The sequence below is a fragment of the Rattus norvegicus genome, chromosome 15 (genome assembly GCF_021556685.1).
Source record: "Rattus norvegicus strain SHRSP/BbbUtx chromosome 15, alternate assembly SHRSP_T2T, whole genome shotgun sequence".
In the NCBI taxonomy this organism is placed as follows: domain Eukaryota; kingdom Metazoa; phylum Chordata; class Mammalia; order Rodentia; family Muridae; genus Rattus; species Rattus norvegicus.
Window position 1 is genome coordinate 31,242,128 of NC_141548.1, and position 15,424 is coordinate 31,257,551.

Here is a 15,424-nt window from a genome sequence, read left to right on the forward strand (position 1 = left end):
CCAGGAATCCCCCCTCCCTCTCCATCAGGCTCTAGGAGAGCTCACCCCAGCCTCCTTGGAAGACAACTTGGGGCTGTTATTATCTGGACGTGTATATGCAGATAGATTCTCTGTCTTTCCCGAGAAGCAGTGCTGTTTCCTGATCCTATCCAAGCCTGAGTGGGATGCACATCTGTGTCACTAACTCTCATTTCTAGGTTCCCAGTACTTAATCAACAGAGCACAGATTTAGTGGTGAGGGAGTTTTCCATCACCACAGTGCCCCCGGGGACCTACAGCGCTAACGCACTCAGACACTCGTCTCTCTGTAGGTTCTGAATTATGATGGCAAGTTAGGATCAAAAACAGCTGAACTTGTAACTGCAAAAATTGATCCCGTCCTGCTAAAGTGACCTCTGATGCCATCGGTGGTAAAATGTGTTCTTCTTACCGGGTAGGAATAGAATGCCTCTCACTTCAGGGCTCTGAGAGACAGAACCCAAAGACCTCTAATTTAAGGGGATTTGTTTCTCATTTTCAGGGGGAAGGGTAGGGTCGCAGTAGATGTCTATGGGGCTGGAAATGAAAGGAGTTAAACACTAGGAAGTCTCTGTGGTGAGACCTTAAATATTTGTCTGAAAGGGGCCAGAACTCCATGCCTGACCATGGCACCCACCCAGCTCTGTTGCTCCGACGCAGACCTTGCTACAGGCAGCTCTTGTCTTTACTCAGCATCGTAGAGTCATGGCACCAGGGCCCGACGGCTTTGGTTTAGGATCCAGCTAGAAGCCAGCATTGCCAAGGCCACCCTGGTTGGCTCTGTGATCAGTCAAGAACTGTGGGAGTGAGAGCCATGGGGCAGGAGCTTATGATGCCAGCCCTGCTGGGAACTCTCTAGGTGGTCTGGTGTGGTAATCCCTCCCTCCAGCCTCTGCTTCCTCCTCTGGTGGTGGAGGGGGCGGGGAAACAGTCTGAGAGAGTTCCCGTTACAAACAAAATCTCTGGGAAACAGGGAAGAATTGTCTCAGGCAAGGCCTCAGGTGGCACCTGTTCTCCTGAAATAAAGAGACAGTGGGATTGGTTTGCTAAGTGGGATGTTTTCATGGTGAAGCCCTGGCACGTTCGTTCAGTGCCGTGTGGTTTATTGGGTTATTTTTATTTGGAGAAATAAAGTCATTGCTCAGAACAGCCTGGATGGAAAGGGGAGTGAAGCAGCCTCTCCACCTTACAGGTGAAAATTCTGAGACTTCGGCTGCCTGTTGATTTAATCCAGGCAGTCCGGAGTAAATTGTAAGAGACAGGGCTCGGATGTGAGTGTTACTCAGAACACTAAGCAGTGGGGAAGAAATGGCCTGGCGAGGTGATAGATTTTCCAACTTAATGTCAAACTATCTCACGCCTACACATCTCACCAATGTCCAGCCTACTTGGCGGAGAGTACTCTAGAGAGACATCGAAGTCCCTGTTTTCTAAGCTTGCTTTTGTCCTACTCACTGGGATTTTGAAGATCTTGTTAAGTATGACAAGATGGTTTAGTGATCCCGCCTTCCTTTCCGGTTTGCCCGGATGCCAGAAAGGACCCCATGGAGAAGGACTGCTGAGAGCTGGAGATCTTGGCTGGCACTCATGGCTCGTGCCTGTTCCTAAGCCTGAGTGGCAGCTACAGTTAAGATGTCGTTTCCGGTGTAAAGCCAGTGAACGAGACCCACTAGTCCAGAGAGTTCTGCTCTTGCCCGTCACCGTCATCTGCGTCTGACCTTCTAACATCTGTCCTCTTGGCCCACAGATGTCACAGACCCAGAGCCTGCTGTGTACCAGCTGAAAGATCCCCAGTCTGATAACATCACCCTCTGCCTGTTCACCGACTTTGATTCTCAAACCAATGTGTCCCAGAGCGCAAGTTCCGAAGCGTTTGTCTCTGGCAATACTGTGATGGACATGAAGGCTATGGATTCCAAGAGCAACGGGGCCATTGCCTGGAGTAACCAAACAAGCTTCAGCTGCAAAGACGCCTTCAAGAAGAACGCCTCCCACCCCACTTCAGGTGAGTGGCGCCCGGGGGTTCTCCTTGCCTCAGGAGAGGCCTGGCTCAAATCTGTGATTTCCAAAAGCTGCTTTTGGTCACCTCGCCTTCATCATTAGTCAGCAAAATCCACATCCTGTTTCACTAAGGAGTGGCACGCCCTGTCCTAGCAGGTCACAAAAGCAGACAAGAGAACATGACAGGACACAGGCCCAGCGTTTGGTCTCACTATTCTAAGCGCTCACCTTCCTGTCTATGCTTGAACCATGTGCCCTCTCTGTTCTCCCAGGCACAGTTTCCATGTCCCCCTCCCCCAGCTGCCTGCCCTGATGTCTATGTCTGCTGAGATTGTGTGGGTACAGAGTCTCAGGCACTGGAGTGGCTTAAGAAGTCAGATGAGGAGGAGAGAACACCATTCTAATAAAGAAGACCATCCGTCAGCAGAGGGACATGTAAATGACACCAGGCTGCAATTAATATATGCAATAACTTAGAGTTAAGGAGAGAACAGCTCAGAGAAGGGCTCTGAGAAAATGCTATCACGTTACAAATGAAAGCATAGGAGGAGATCAGCCGTGCCCAAGCCAGAGAGGACCCTGTTAAAGCCCAAGAAAGGAGAATGCAGAGAACAAGGAGAAGCTGCAGGAAATGGGTTCTAAGACATAGCCAGGGGGCCAGATCACAGGGAGAGGCAAGAGAATCAGAAGTTCAAAGTCATCTTCACCTACACAGCAAGTTCAAGGCCAGCCTGGACTACCTGAGGCCCTGTCTCCAAAAACAACTAAATGACAAAATTGAAGGTTCGGTGCTGTGTGGAGGGTAGACTATAGGTCCAGCAGAAGACAGAGAACATAGGAGAGAGATGATGGAAGCCCTACCAGGTGATGGTAGGACTGACACCACTTAGGTTTCACAGATAGAACCACACAGGGATGAGAAGTCAATGGGCATCAAGGAAAATGGCAGAGCATCTCAGTCATTGGGACCATATACTAAGTAAGAGATAATAAAGGAGTGAATTTGGGCATCAAAACTTTGGGGGCTACATGAAAATATATGTCCCTAGTCACTGCGAATATGTCTCACTGTTTTTAAGGGACTCTGGACTGAAACCTGCCAGGTCCAGAGACTATCTGGACATTTTGGTTGCTGTCTTACAGCGTATATCTTGCCCAGCCCATGTTTGTTGAGAGAATCAAAGAGTGCCCACAAGCCAGGATATTGGTCCTACCAGGGCCTTTGTCCCAGCAGATACCCTTGAGCGATAAGTCCCCCACCCCCAGCTCTCCCCCAAAGAATCACAGAAAAGTTGTGATATGTTTTTTTTCTACCAACAACCCATAGTAGGACAGTTAGCATGCTTTAGAGTCTAAGAAAACGCTTTGTTTTTCCTTTTAGATGTGCCCTGTGATGCCAAGTTGGTCGAGAAAAGCTTTGAAACAGGTAAGAGGAGGATCTGACCAAAGTTGAGTGATGCTGGGGGTAGGGTGGGGAGGCCCCAGGCTGGTAATAACCTTTAGTGCCCAGGGGAGGGGAGGGGAGGGGAGGGGATGGATCTGGGGATGGGAACAGCACTTCCAACCCTGCCTCAACCTTCCCAGGGTCTGTCTTGAATCCCTCCAGCGTGGTTAACTTCATTTTCCGATCTAAGTATTTAACAAGAAGGGCCTCCAGTTTCACAAGGCCAGTGAGTCACTCTCAGGCCTCTGTGTCTCTTGTATTTGGTTCCTCTGTGAGAACAGCCAAAGAAAACTGCCTAAGATCCCACTGTGGAACTTGTGAGTCCCTTCAGAGCAGCCCAGAACTAACCGTGGCACTCTAAGGACACTGGCCCTCTACATCTCGGGGAATTCCTTTCTAGAAAGGAAGTAGAACTCACACAGCCTCAGGCAAAGGTCTGGTCTCAGTGTCTCCTCAGCTCCACGTTTCTTTACTGAGTCACAGCTGTGGTTTCACTGAAGGGCCCCGGCCTAGAGCATTATGAGAAGTTCTGAGCATCTACCCCCAAACCCATTCCCATACGCAAGGGCCTCGGAATATTATATGGACTAAGTCCTTTTGGTGGTTTTTGTCTTAAAACACTATGCTTAAAACACTACCCTGGAGGAATAATTGGGGTGCGTAGAAGCTCAAAGAAGTGGACCTAGGAGTTGAAGTTACCCACACCCAGCCTAACCAGCTCTTGGGGAAGTCCAGTGTCATGAGTCACTGTATAGCCCTCTCATGTACATGCCGTTAATGACTACCACCTCTTGGTTTTACAGATATGAACCTAAACTTTCAAAACCTGTCAGTCATGGGACTCCGAATCCTCCTGCTGAAAGTGGCCGGATTTAACCTGCTCATGACGCTAAGGCTGTGGTCCAGTTGAGGTAAGAAAACATGGAAAAGGCTTAGAGGTGTGAGTTCTGGGCAAGACCAAACCCTGAGAGCAAATCGCCCTCGGATTTAAAATTCCCTTTTAAATCCTAAGACTGGACCCACAGACCGTCTCTAGCCCCTATCTGATACACGCTGTGGCAACATTGTTGCAACAGTAGGGGGAAACACCTGGTTAGCAGAACACAATTTTTTCGGCATCCTTGGTCCAGCCCTGACTCTCCTAGGATACACTATCCTCGTTTAGAAATGATGAAAGTGAGGCCAAGTTACATCAAGGTCACAGAGCCAAAGAATAAAGAAGGAAAAAATTCCAACCCCCATGCACAGGTACCGTGTGCCTCTGGACCTGCCTTTCAGAGCGTCCAGCCCCTTGCTGGGTTCTTTCTCCCTAGCAAGCTCTCTCAGCTTGATATTCAAAGATATTATACTCATTAGCCCTAAGCCTGGCTGGAGTCACATGTTTCCAGCCTGACAGGGTCCCTGGTCACCTTGCACAGCCCCTAATAAATTCATCCCATCACATCCCCGAGGGTCCTAGTCCTGATCTCTGTGCTTCTTCACTCCAGATTGAAAGAGCGTGACTCCAAAGCTCCTTCCTCCTCCTCATCCTCCGCTCCCTCTTCAAGCCAAAAGGAGCCCTCCCACCTCGTAAAGAAGGCTGTCTGAGGACTGACTGGATCTCCCCGATCTGTGAAGAAGGTTGCTGGAGAGCTAAGCTCAGCTGTACCCACTCAGCCCCCTTGCTGCTGCTGACCATTCACAGAGACGCAGGGGCTGGGCTTCTCCTGGATCTGAAGACCTCCTCTCCCATGATAGATTTCCCAGCAGAATCTCTTAGAGAATGTTGTAAAGAATATGTTTTTTGTGTGGTTTTTTTTTTTTGTATTTTTAAAGCATCCATAAAGAAGTACATATTACTCTTTCATCAAGGTGTAGAAATTATCTCATTGTCTAGACGCTCCCCGCTACTGTGTGTATTGAGCCACATTGTATATTATTCTGCTGCCGATGACGTCATTAAAGGTGATTCAGACAAAGCTGAAACTGTGATCCTGCTTGACTGGGCTTGGTGGGGGCATTTACACGCTGCTTATGGCCGGCTATGCAGAGAGAAACTGAAGTACGTGTCTATCATATTTGCCCAGACTGTTACCTCAACAAACCTCCCCCTCAACCCAACCTCTTGGAATGACCTCTTAAAAATTCCCCTAAGGGAGCTGTCCAAGGACCAGGAAGCTCCTTTTATGAGCGTGAGTCGTCGTTGCTCATGCCACACACCTCAGGGTCACCCATAACAGGCTGACAGCAGGGGCGTTGGTGGGGAGGCTCCGACCTGTAGCTGAACTTCCCCAGTCAGGGATGACAAGTGTCCTCAGGTTCTCACCCAAAGGCTCCTGCCCTCCGGGGACACCTTCTTTACTTTCATACTCAGATTGGCTTGCTACTGAAACTGTGTTTTGCCTCACAAACCTATGGCTGGGACTTGGCCAAGGACAGATGTCCTAAGCTCTCACTAGCGGTAGGAGTCCTGGCCTCACAGCACACTGCTCTCTGCAGAGAGGGAGCCTCTCCTGACAGTCTCCTTCCCCCAAGGGCAGGGATTCTGGTGGGAATACACTTCAGTGACCAACGAATAACTAACGGTCTGCTCACGACCAAAAGGGACTACTTACTATTTCCCAAGACTCCCCCCCACACCCACCCACTGCCACCACCCAGTACACTCCCATGATTCACCTGTGTGTCTATGATCACATTAGCCAGGAATACGCTAATACTCCCGCTGTAACCCAGGCCTGCTTCTTCTCATAGAGATGGGGCTGACCAGCTTTAGTGTGTGCTCTAAGGCATGTCCCTCCCTCCTGTGAACTCCAGGGTCATCGCCTAGGAAATGTCAGGTGCACCTGGAGACTACAGCAAAAACCCATGTCCCCAGTCCTGGCCGCCCTCGATTAGACTGACCACAGAACCCCGCCATTTCTAAACTACAATCTCTAGCCTACAGTGAAGCCTTTTGAGATCAGTAAAGGCCTCAGGAAACACCACCATGACCGGGCCACCCTCACACACACACACAGGAGGAGGGGCGAAAGCCTCTTCCCCAACTCCCTCCTCGCGTGTCTGACACGATGCCAGAGACTACCACTGGGAATTTCTTTTAATTAAACCATTCTCTTCCCTGTATTAGATGAAAGTGCCCATGGGAAGGTTAGTACGGCAAGCCTTTATCAACCATTAAGAACTTAAGGCAAATTAGTTTGTCTTTTTTTTTCCCCCTCCTAAAGTGGTAATTCACTTTGTTCTTTTAAAAAAAAAAAAATCCAGGCAAAGAAAGCGTGGGTGGCTGAGGAAGTGCGGTGCTCCTGAAAATTGGCTGCCATGATGCTGAGGCTGAAGGGGACCCAGTGGGCATGAGACAGAGTAGGAAGCCCAGAAGGCTCTATAGGAGCCAAAGACAGACCTCGCCACTAACCGTGAAAGAGGCCCAGGCCTCTGTTGGACCATGCCAGCCCAGTGTCCCCAGACAGCAACATCCAGAGGTCACTGGAGCCCTAAAGTCACCTGAGGACCAGAGTGAATGATGTGGCAGGGAGCCGAAGGTGAGGTGGGTGAAGCTTCCTTTCAGGCCCAACCCAAGCAGGGCTGTGACAAGGCAGACAGGAGGCCATTAAGAGATCAGTCAGCTTCACCCCCGCAGAGAAATCGCCATCCAATCAGACAAAAACTTTCCCTCACAGCTGAGGCTACGTGTGGCTGAACGAGTGTGGGGAACAGACAGAGGCTCCTCCATGTCCGATTCTGGGCCAACCACTGCTTAGTCTGGAAGAGGCTACTGAGGAAACCCGAAGATGTGACAACATGACAATGGTCCCAAGGCTGCTACTGCATCCCGACCAGTCCGGGCCAGCTCACACAGAGAGGCACCCATATGCCAGCAAACGCCTCGCCAGGGCCGGCTGTACAAAGGATACTTCTAGACTCTAGACAAATGCCCTACTCCCTCAAGGGCTTCATGCAGGCCGGCTCTGAAGGTAGAAAAAATGGACCCTGCATGTTCCAACGCTACAACTGTGGAAAGTGATCTGAGCTTTCCCCAGTACAGCTGGAATCACTGTTTGGTCCGGAAACAGGCAGGCTGGACAGATGTGTGCAGTAGAACACACCCAGGTAGGAGCCTCGGCTCTGACCACTCAGGCAGCCTCTGGGGCTTCACGGTTTGTTTTTGTCTCATTCAGGTTTGGGGTACACAGTAAAATCCAGATCCCAGATCTCATGGGAAACCCTAATAATCACCTAATTACCCAGTGACATGTCGGCAGTGGAGTGTGCTAGACTGCAGATGACCTTGGGATAAGATGACCTTGCTCACCAGTAGGTCCTCAGTACCTAGAGCACCCAACAGACCAACAAACGAACCAACGAGGGCCCACGCAGTCACTGGGGAGGGAATTGAGCTTGAGAGGGAAAGGGGTGACGTTCACAGAGGCCAGGTGAGCCACTGTTTCCGCTAAAGTAGCTTGGCAAAACTATTAGAATAATCGAAATTTGAGTGGTGGAACCTTGAAGAGTTCAGACTCATGTTAACCTCAATGACCATTAATTGAATCCTGGAGGGCAGTTTCTAGGAAACACGGGTTTCTAAAAGCCTGAACTCTAGTCATACATGAGAGCCAGCATCCAGGGAAGGTCACTTAATGTCCATTTCAGTTTTCCCAGTGACCCACAAATCCCCTAAAACCTAGTTCCTCAAGCAACACTGGGGAAGAAGGGCTTCTGGCTTTCTTAGTACTAGGGGGAAGTCGACATCCAGCCCACTCGGCCCTGGACAAGATGTAAAGTCTGGGCCACCAAGGGATACTCCCAGAGGTGATCGTGAGAGACCTGGCAAATACTGACTCTTGCAGATGTACATACTGGCTGGGGGGGGAGGGGCAACCTGCTTTGGGTAAAGGCCACTCGAGCAACGCAGCCATCTTTAGGTCTCCTTTCACACAGACACACAAGGCATCGGATTTCCTCCAAGAATCACACAGACAGCTGCACCCTGAAATGGCTGAGCTGGTCAGATATTGAATCAATAGCCAGAAGTAGGACAGGAAATGGAAAAAGTTTCCCACTTCCCTCCAGGTGTTTGGGTCTGAACAACCTCCCACTTCCATGACGTCATGGTTGCTGACACGGGCAAAGAGGGCGCCCTTTGAAGCTCGCCCGCAGAAGCCACATCCTCTGGAAAGAGGAGTTAAAAATACAGAGTTAGAGATACTATCTCTCCGGGCCACGTGCCCAGAAGAGGTAGGCTGGGCCGTTACACCGCAGCCCAACCACAGGTGCAAAAAAGAAGGCCACCGAGCACGGTGGGTGGAGCTTGCAGGTCTTCGCGGTAACACCCATGTGCAGCAGTCTCGGCTGGGGAGGCACTGCTGCTCCACTCTCTAAGAAGTCCCCCTCCCCTGACCTCTATTGCCCTCAAATTAGACCAGCCTATATACTTAGTTCAAAGGAGAAAGTCTATGTCCAGCCCAGCTTGTGCTGGACAGGATGTGAAAGAGGCATCTGCCTACACACAGCTATGACTGGTTCCCCAACGGATGCCTCCCACAAGAAGCTCCGTATGGTCTCGTTTTCCACTCCAGGAGGAAACTTAAGTGGTCAAGAAATAACCCTGGTGGAGATCTGTCTCTCAGGGTCCAAGGAAGTCACAGAACCTGAAACCTGAAAAACTTCCGTCTTGGGAGTCCCTCTCTGTTGTACTGTCTTAAGGCGGCCACACGGGGGCAGCAGTACTCCACCAAAAGGCTGCTTCTCCCTTGGTCTGTTTATTCGGGATAAAGAACATCCCCACCGCCTACGGAAAAACTCTTCCCAAAGGAAAATAAAATGACAAGTGTCTTCTGTTTCACAAGGTCCTGCACTGGGCCAGTCACTGGACTCCAGACTTGCGCGATCCTCTTACCCTGCAAAGAGTCTAAAGCTAGGCCCTCAGGCAGCAGGGGGCACTGCCTGCCCAGGTTTGGGAGACCCACCTACAAGAGAAACCCAGAAAGAAGCTACCCTGCTGGAAGCCAGGAGATGGAATACGGGGACCCGGCAGGCCCAAGTCCATGACTTCACTCCTGTAACCTGTAAACCCGCAGCCTCAGTTTCCCACTTTGTACCAACATTCTCTCAGGTAGTTTAGGAACCAAAGTTTTCTTCCGGCGGGATACCTGTCTAAGGGCAGACACTGTGCCAGGTTTCAGGGACTCTGTGGCTCCATACAGATGAAGTTGAAGAACAGGCCAAAGGGATAAGCCACAGCAGGTACTCTCATGGCGGCTGTCTCTAGAGAGAAAGGATTGATGGGAAAGGAGAACAAGGGTTCGGAACTCAGGGCTGTTGACCTGGAATCTGGATGACCGGCACATGTCAAAATGCATCCAGCAGAAAAGCCTACGTTTCCTGCGTCTCAGCATGTATAAATTAAACTCAGCAGTGTGCCTAAAGTCACGGCACAAACAGTCTGGGTAATATTGAGCCTGAGAGACATCAATGGCTGTAATTTTATGGCTTCTGTTAATATCTTACTGGCACTCCTCGGGCAGCCAGGGGTCAGGCAAAGCAGGATCTGTCCTTCCCCGACCTTCTTTCCTGGCACATTTAACTTTGCTTCGTCTCTATTTTGCATTATTTGCACGGAGACCCGGAGTGCGTGCCCACCTACTTCCGCTGTTGTGGAAGGAGATAATGGGTATGTTAATGCTTAGTGAACTGAAATCCCAAGGCAGACATAAAGCAGTGGGACGTCGGGATGAGCAAAAAGGATGGACCACAATCCTGTGTGCAAGGCTGACTGTGCTTGCTTCGATGCGCCCGTGCTCCCCGCCCATGCTCCCCACCCGTGCTCCCCCATGCTGTGATAAAAGGCTGCTGCCTAAGGATTCTGATGCTCATGTAAGCTAGGGGCTCACCCGGTCCCCACTCAGCCACTTCTCCCACATGGCTCAGCGGCTTTTATCACACACATTTGTCATTCCTTCTATGACCTCCAGCTTCCCCCTTTTGGGAAGTCAGGGTGGAGAATTTTCTGGACCACAGGACCCCACAGTATCCCATGGCCTCTCTGATGCTTCTCACTGTATCGCCCATGAGGAGACACATTTTCCCCCTCCTCTATGGCACCCTCGAGGCTTCCTTGATTGTAGGACTCCTTGAGCCAATAGCAGGACACAGCCTTTCAAGGCGTCTCCCCGGGGCAGGTTTTCCCGGGGCAGGTTTTCTGAGCAGCATCCCTCCTCAGGCCAGTGTGTCCCACATCAGCCCAAAGGGCTTCCACCTGTGAGGGACAAACCAGGGTGTGTTTGCCTTGGGAGCGTGAACATACTTCCCTTCCAGAGGCCACAGGATCCCAGTTTTGAAGGCCTCCTGAAATCCACTGTGAAGCAGTCCTTTCTCTGAAACATCCACATTAAATTTATCAACCAAGATGAAAAGGGAAACACCAGATAGAAGATGGGCCTGGCAGAACTTGAGAGTGGAGTGGATCAAAGAATGTGGTTTAGGTCGTGGGGGGCAACCGGTCTGTTTCATGGTCAGTCTTGGGCAGGAGGAACTCAAGGTAAACCTGAAACACTGTGGTCAGCAGAACTGCGAGACATGATTTTTATCTGCTACAAGGTCTCCTTCCTTCTCCTTGCCGGCCCCAGCTGACTTACTCCAATCGCTCGCCAGGCCACATGAGCTGGCCGCATTCATGTCTAGGACCCCAGGTCTCAATAGTGTGCGCTTACTCAACACCAAAGCAAACGCTGCCTCCTTCCCTCCTCATAAGCCTGAACAAAAGGCAGAGTATTTCTCTGCACCTTTTACACATTGGGAAGCTTACGGACCGGCTTACATAAGACCACAGTGGTCTAGTCCCAACGCCTTGATGTCCCACCAGACTGAACATGACGTCTCAGTGCTAGGTGCTGTCTTCACATAGATAGAACCCCATGTAGGTAGAACCAGACCAGTTCCTGGTGTTCTGCTTCAGTGACTCTTCCGTGATTGTGTGCACTCCCTTGGTTCCTCTTCAGGACTAGATTAGAATGACAAAACAGAGCCCCGCGCACTCCGGGGAACATGGGTGGACATGGTTCACCTGCCGAGGTAATACTTCCCATGCAGAAACAGCACTACTCAGTCTCATGACAGGAGGGCTGCCACGGTGGGGAGGGCGTGCCGTGGTGCAATGTGAAGGTCAGAGAACTGTAGTGGCGTCCATTCTCTACTTCTGCAGTGAAGCTAGGGTCAATCTCAGGTCACCAGGATTGCACAGAAGGTGTCTTTACTCTCTGAGCCAATTTGCCGGCCCGGTGAGTCAAAAGTTCAGTGATAAGGCCAAATCAGAAGACAAGCTGGCAAGATGACTCATCGTACAAAGGCACCGACTGCCAACCCGGGTGACCCGGGTTTGATCCCAGTACCTACATGGTAGAAGGAAAAAAACGGACTCCTGCCAGGGTGTCCTCTGACACACCCACAAACACGGACGCATACATACAGAAAGAAAACCGCACTCTGTCACTATGCAGAGGACAGTGGATCATGGGGTGCCCAGCTCCAGCTGATCCATCTAGGACACAGCTCCTGCTAAGACTCGGGGGACATCTTAGACGGGGGCAGACGGATTGCAAGAACCAGAGAAACAGGAAACGCGCTCTGAGATTTCTTCCTGAGAAATGTGAGGGAAGCCACACCCACAAAGTCTTACCGACACAGCTGCCAAAACTAGACCTCAACAAGACACCAATAGATATGTTAACTCAGGCCCCAACCCTAAACAAAGAATGACCAGCATTCCGGGAACACTGAGAACAGGAAACAGTCTTCCCCAGGGAAGAACCCCCCAACTAGCTATCCAATCCCGAATGGTCAGCCCTGAAATCATATACATACATACATGTTGTGTATCAACAATTCTGAATATCAACAATTAAAGAAGCCAGTGGTCAGGGTTGGGGATTTAGCTCAGTGGTAGAGCGCTTGCCTAGCAAGCGCAAGGCCCTGGGTTCAGTCCCCAGCTCCGAAAAAAAAAGAAAAAGAAAAAAAAAAAGAAGCCAGTGGTCACGAATTCGAGAAAGTATGTGGGGGGAGAAAGTAGATGGGAGGGAGAAGGAAAGGGGAGAAATGATGTAATTTTTAGTTGCAATTTTTACTTTTAAAAATTTTGGGGCTGGGGATTTAGCTCAGTGGTAGAGCGCTTACCTAGGAAGCGCAAGGCCCTGGGTTCGGTCCCCAGCTCCGAAAAAAAGAACCAAAAAAAAAAAAAAAAAAAAAAAAAAAGCCAATTGTTCTTTGCAAATATTTTTTTTTTTAATAGGGCTGTCAAGATGGCACAGGGTATGGTGAGGCTGCTTGTCTCCAAGTCATTAGAGCACGCACGCACGCACGCACGCACGCATGCACGCACGCACGCGCACACACACACAGTCATTTTTCTAACACTTAAAATTTTGAAAGCACAGTGGTCTACCCCTGTGAGAGCAGGCAGCAATGGGTCCCCTAGTGAGACGTCTCTCCTCCCACTGGCAAACAAGGTCCTGGGCAAGACCCCGTTTGCCTGGATTTTGTCTGGATCCTGTCAGAGCCCTCAGTTCTGTGGAGAACCGGGCCTTTGTAGAGCAGGAACATGAAGTATCATCACACCAAAATTCATTATTAGTCAGCTCGCCCAAAGCCCAACACCAATGCTTTAGTCAGAAAGAAGATTCACATCCTAACACTGGTCAACCAAGGCTCCACTTCCCCACTTGGAAAAATGAGACTACATCCTTGTGGGATTAGAGACCCCACGGGGTCAGAGAACTTAAACAGCAGATGGGCACAGGCACCTAATACCATGGCGGATGCACACGGGCAGGGGTGGGCTCACTCACCCCTAGACAGCAAGGTTGCTTCTTATCTTTATAGCCCATGCCACTGGGCAGAGCCCAGGCGCCTAATTAATTATTTACAGAATTGCAGAGACAGAGGGTCTCTAGGGTTCAAAAGACAATATGTGGCAGAACAGTCTCAATTCGCCTCTTTAGATCACGCAAAGCATGTTCCACAATACCGGGCTGCCCACATTATGCCAAAAAAAAAAAAAAAAAAAAAAAAAGGCGTGTGCGCCCTCAGACTTGTAAATTCAAAATGAAGCAAGTAAAGTATTTCTGTCTGGCCTGGTGTAGGAATTCTCAAGCTTTTTTTTCTTTCTTACTAAAGTCCTTATTCAAGGAAAAGGATTTCACATACCCAGGGAAAACTCATTTTTATGTTAATTTTCTTAAAAAAATTAGCCATAGTCTTGTATGGCTAGTTTTCATGTCAGTTGATGGTCTAGAGTCATTTGGGAAAAGGGAATGTCAGTTGAGAAAATGCCCGCCTCAGATTGGATGGTGGGCAAGCCTGTTGGACATTTTCTTAATAATTGATGAGGGGGAGCCCCGCCCATTGTAGGCGGAGCCACCCCGAGGCAAGCAGGTCCTGCTATACAAGAAAGCAGGCTGAGCAGAGCATCAGGAGCAAGCCAGCTTTCCTCCCTGGCCTGGGCATCAGCTCCTCCTGCCTTGAGTCCCTGTCCTGACTTCCCTGACGAATGGACTATGGCCTGTAAACTGAAGCAAACCCTTTCCTTCCCAAGTGGCTTCCACCCCACATAGTGTTTTATCGCAGTATTGGAAACCCTATGATAAGTCTTAAATCATGGGGTGCCCAAATAATGGCCTTGACTTCCAGCCCAGAGCCACTACCCACCAGAACTACCCTGAGCTAGCTGACACCGGCTTGCTCAATTTCCCAAAGAAGGGAACAAATCTCTTTAACTTCCAAGTATTTTCCAGCCATCAGAACAAAAGTGTTTTGTGGGCCAAGATCACAGGAGGTGATCAAAGAGCAGAGGTGTGGGCTGTTTAGAGAGGAAACATGAGAGACATTTGCATGCAGTGGAGACAGGAAGTGTGTGGGCAGAAGGTGCAAAGGGCTGTTTCCCACCACTGCAGAGCAAGGAACAATGTACAGTAGTTGTGGTAAATGGCTTGCAGCCCTACAAAAAGAGCACAGGAAATAAAAATAAACCACCCCACATCAGAGGTGTGAGCTCCAAGCTGCAGGAAACAGAGGGTCATCCCTCAGTCCACACAGTACCTGCTTCAACTGAGTCAGCAAAGACGAGAGCAGATCTGACACTTGGGAGCTCAGTACCTGGTCCATGTGGTTCTAAGCCACGGTGAGAAGCGTAAACCTGCGTGCATGGTAAAGGCTGTTGTGATGTCTTCCTTGCCAAGTTACTGCTTCTTCTCAGCTGACTCAGTATCGTAAACTGATTTCCTTTCATATTTGAACTATCTACTTATTGAATCCAAACTAAAAACCATCCAGATCTCCTGGGAAAGCTTAGGATGTCCGTGCACGAGTGTCAAGCACACTGACCACTTAGCCATCCTAGTGAATTCCTCCTCGTAGTGCTAAGCTGTGGTCCACAGGACCCCCACCAGTTTTTGTCAGTATATTGAACACAACCACTCCTAAAAAGCTTGCTAACTCTGTGGCGAGCCGCTCAATCTGGAGTGAGTCTAGTTAATCAGAGTTAATAAGGAACAGAGAGGCTCAAGCTTTGCCAAGATCCTGGGAAATTGCAAGATACACCCAAAGTCAGAAATCAGTGCCTCTCAGACTTCCGTGTGCACCACCTGGGACCTTGTCAACATGCGAAGCCTCCTGGTTCGGCAGCCCCTCCAATCAGCTAGGATAGGGGTAGTCAGCTACCCCCCAACATCGATTTGATCCCTCGTGGTCCAGGCAACAGAACTGGGAGTTCCTCAGCCAACGCTGGTGTGGCCCCCAGGGAGGACTTCTGGAGCACAGGTCATCTGGTAATCAGCACCAGTGGAACTCGGCGGGGCTGCTCCCCATATATGGCAGACCTAATGCTCCTGAGATGGACACAGAGCTCAGTGGATACACCAGGCCTAGACCTCAGCCAAGACTCTGTTCTACTCCGGCTTTGTCCTCAATGTGATCTTCCGTTGTTTCAAAGAT

The 15,424-nt window shown here is 50.0% G+C and overlaps 1 gene segment (V, D, J or C); it reads left to right on the top strand.

Annotated features, from left to right (window-relative positions):
* Positions 1-5,428, top strand: part of LOC148000931 (T-cell receptor alpha chain constant-like) — a 55,506-nt gene extending 50,078 nt beyond the window's left edge. The window contains 4 exon segments of the C gene segment in view: positions 1,766-2,023; positions 3,401-3,445; positions 4,267-4,374; positions 4,951-5,428. Coding sequence covers positions 1,766-2,023; positions 3,401-3,445; positions 4,267-4,373 — 410 coding nt within the window.
* The last annotated feature ends 9,996 nt before the right edge of the window (positions 5,429-15,424 follow it).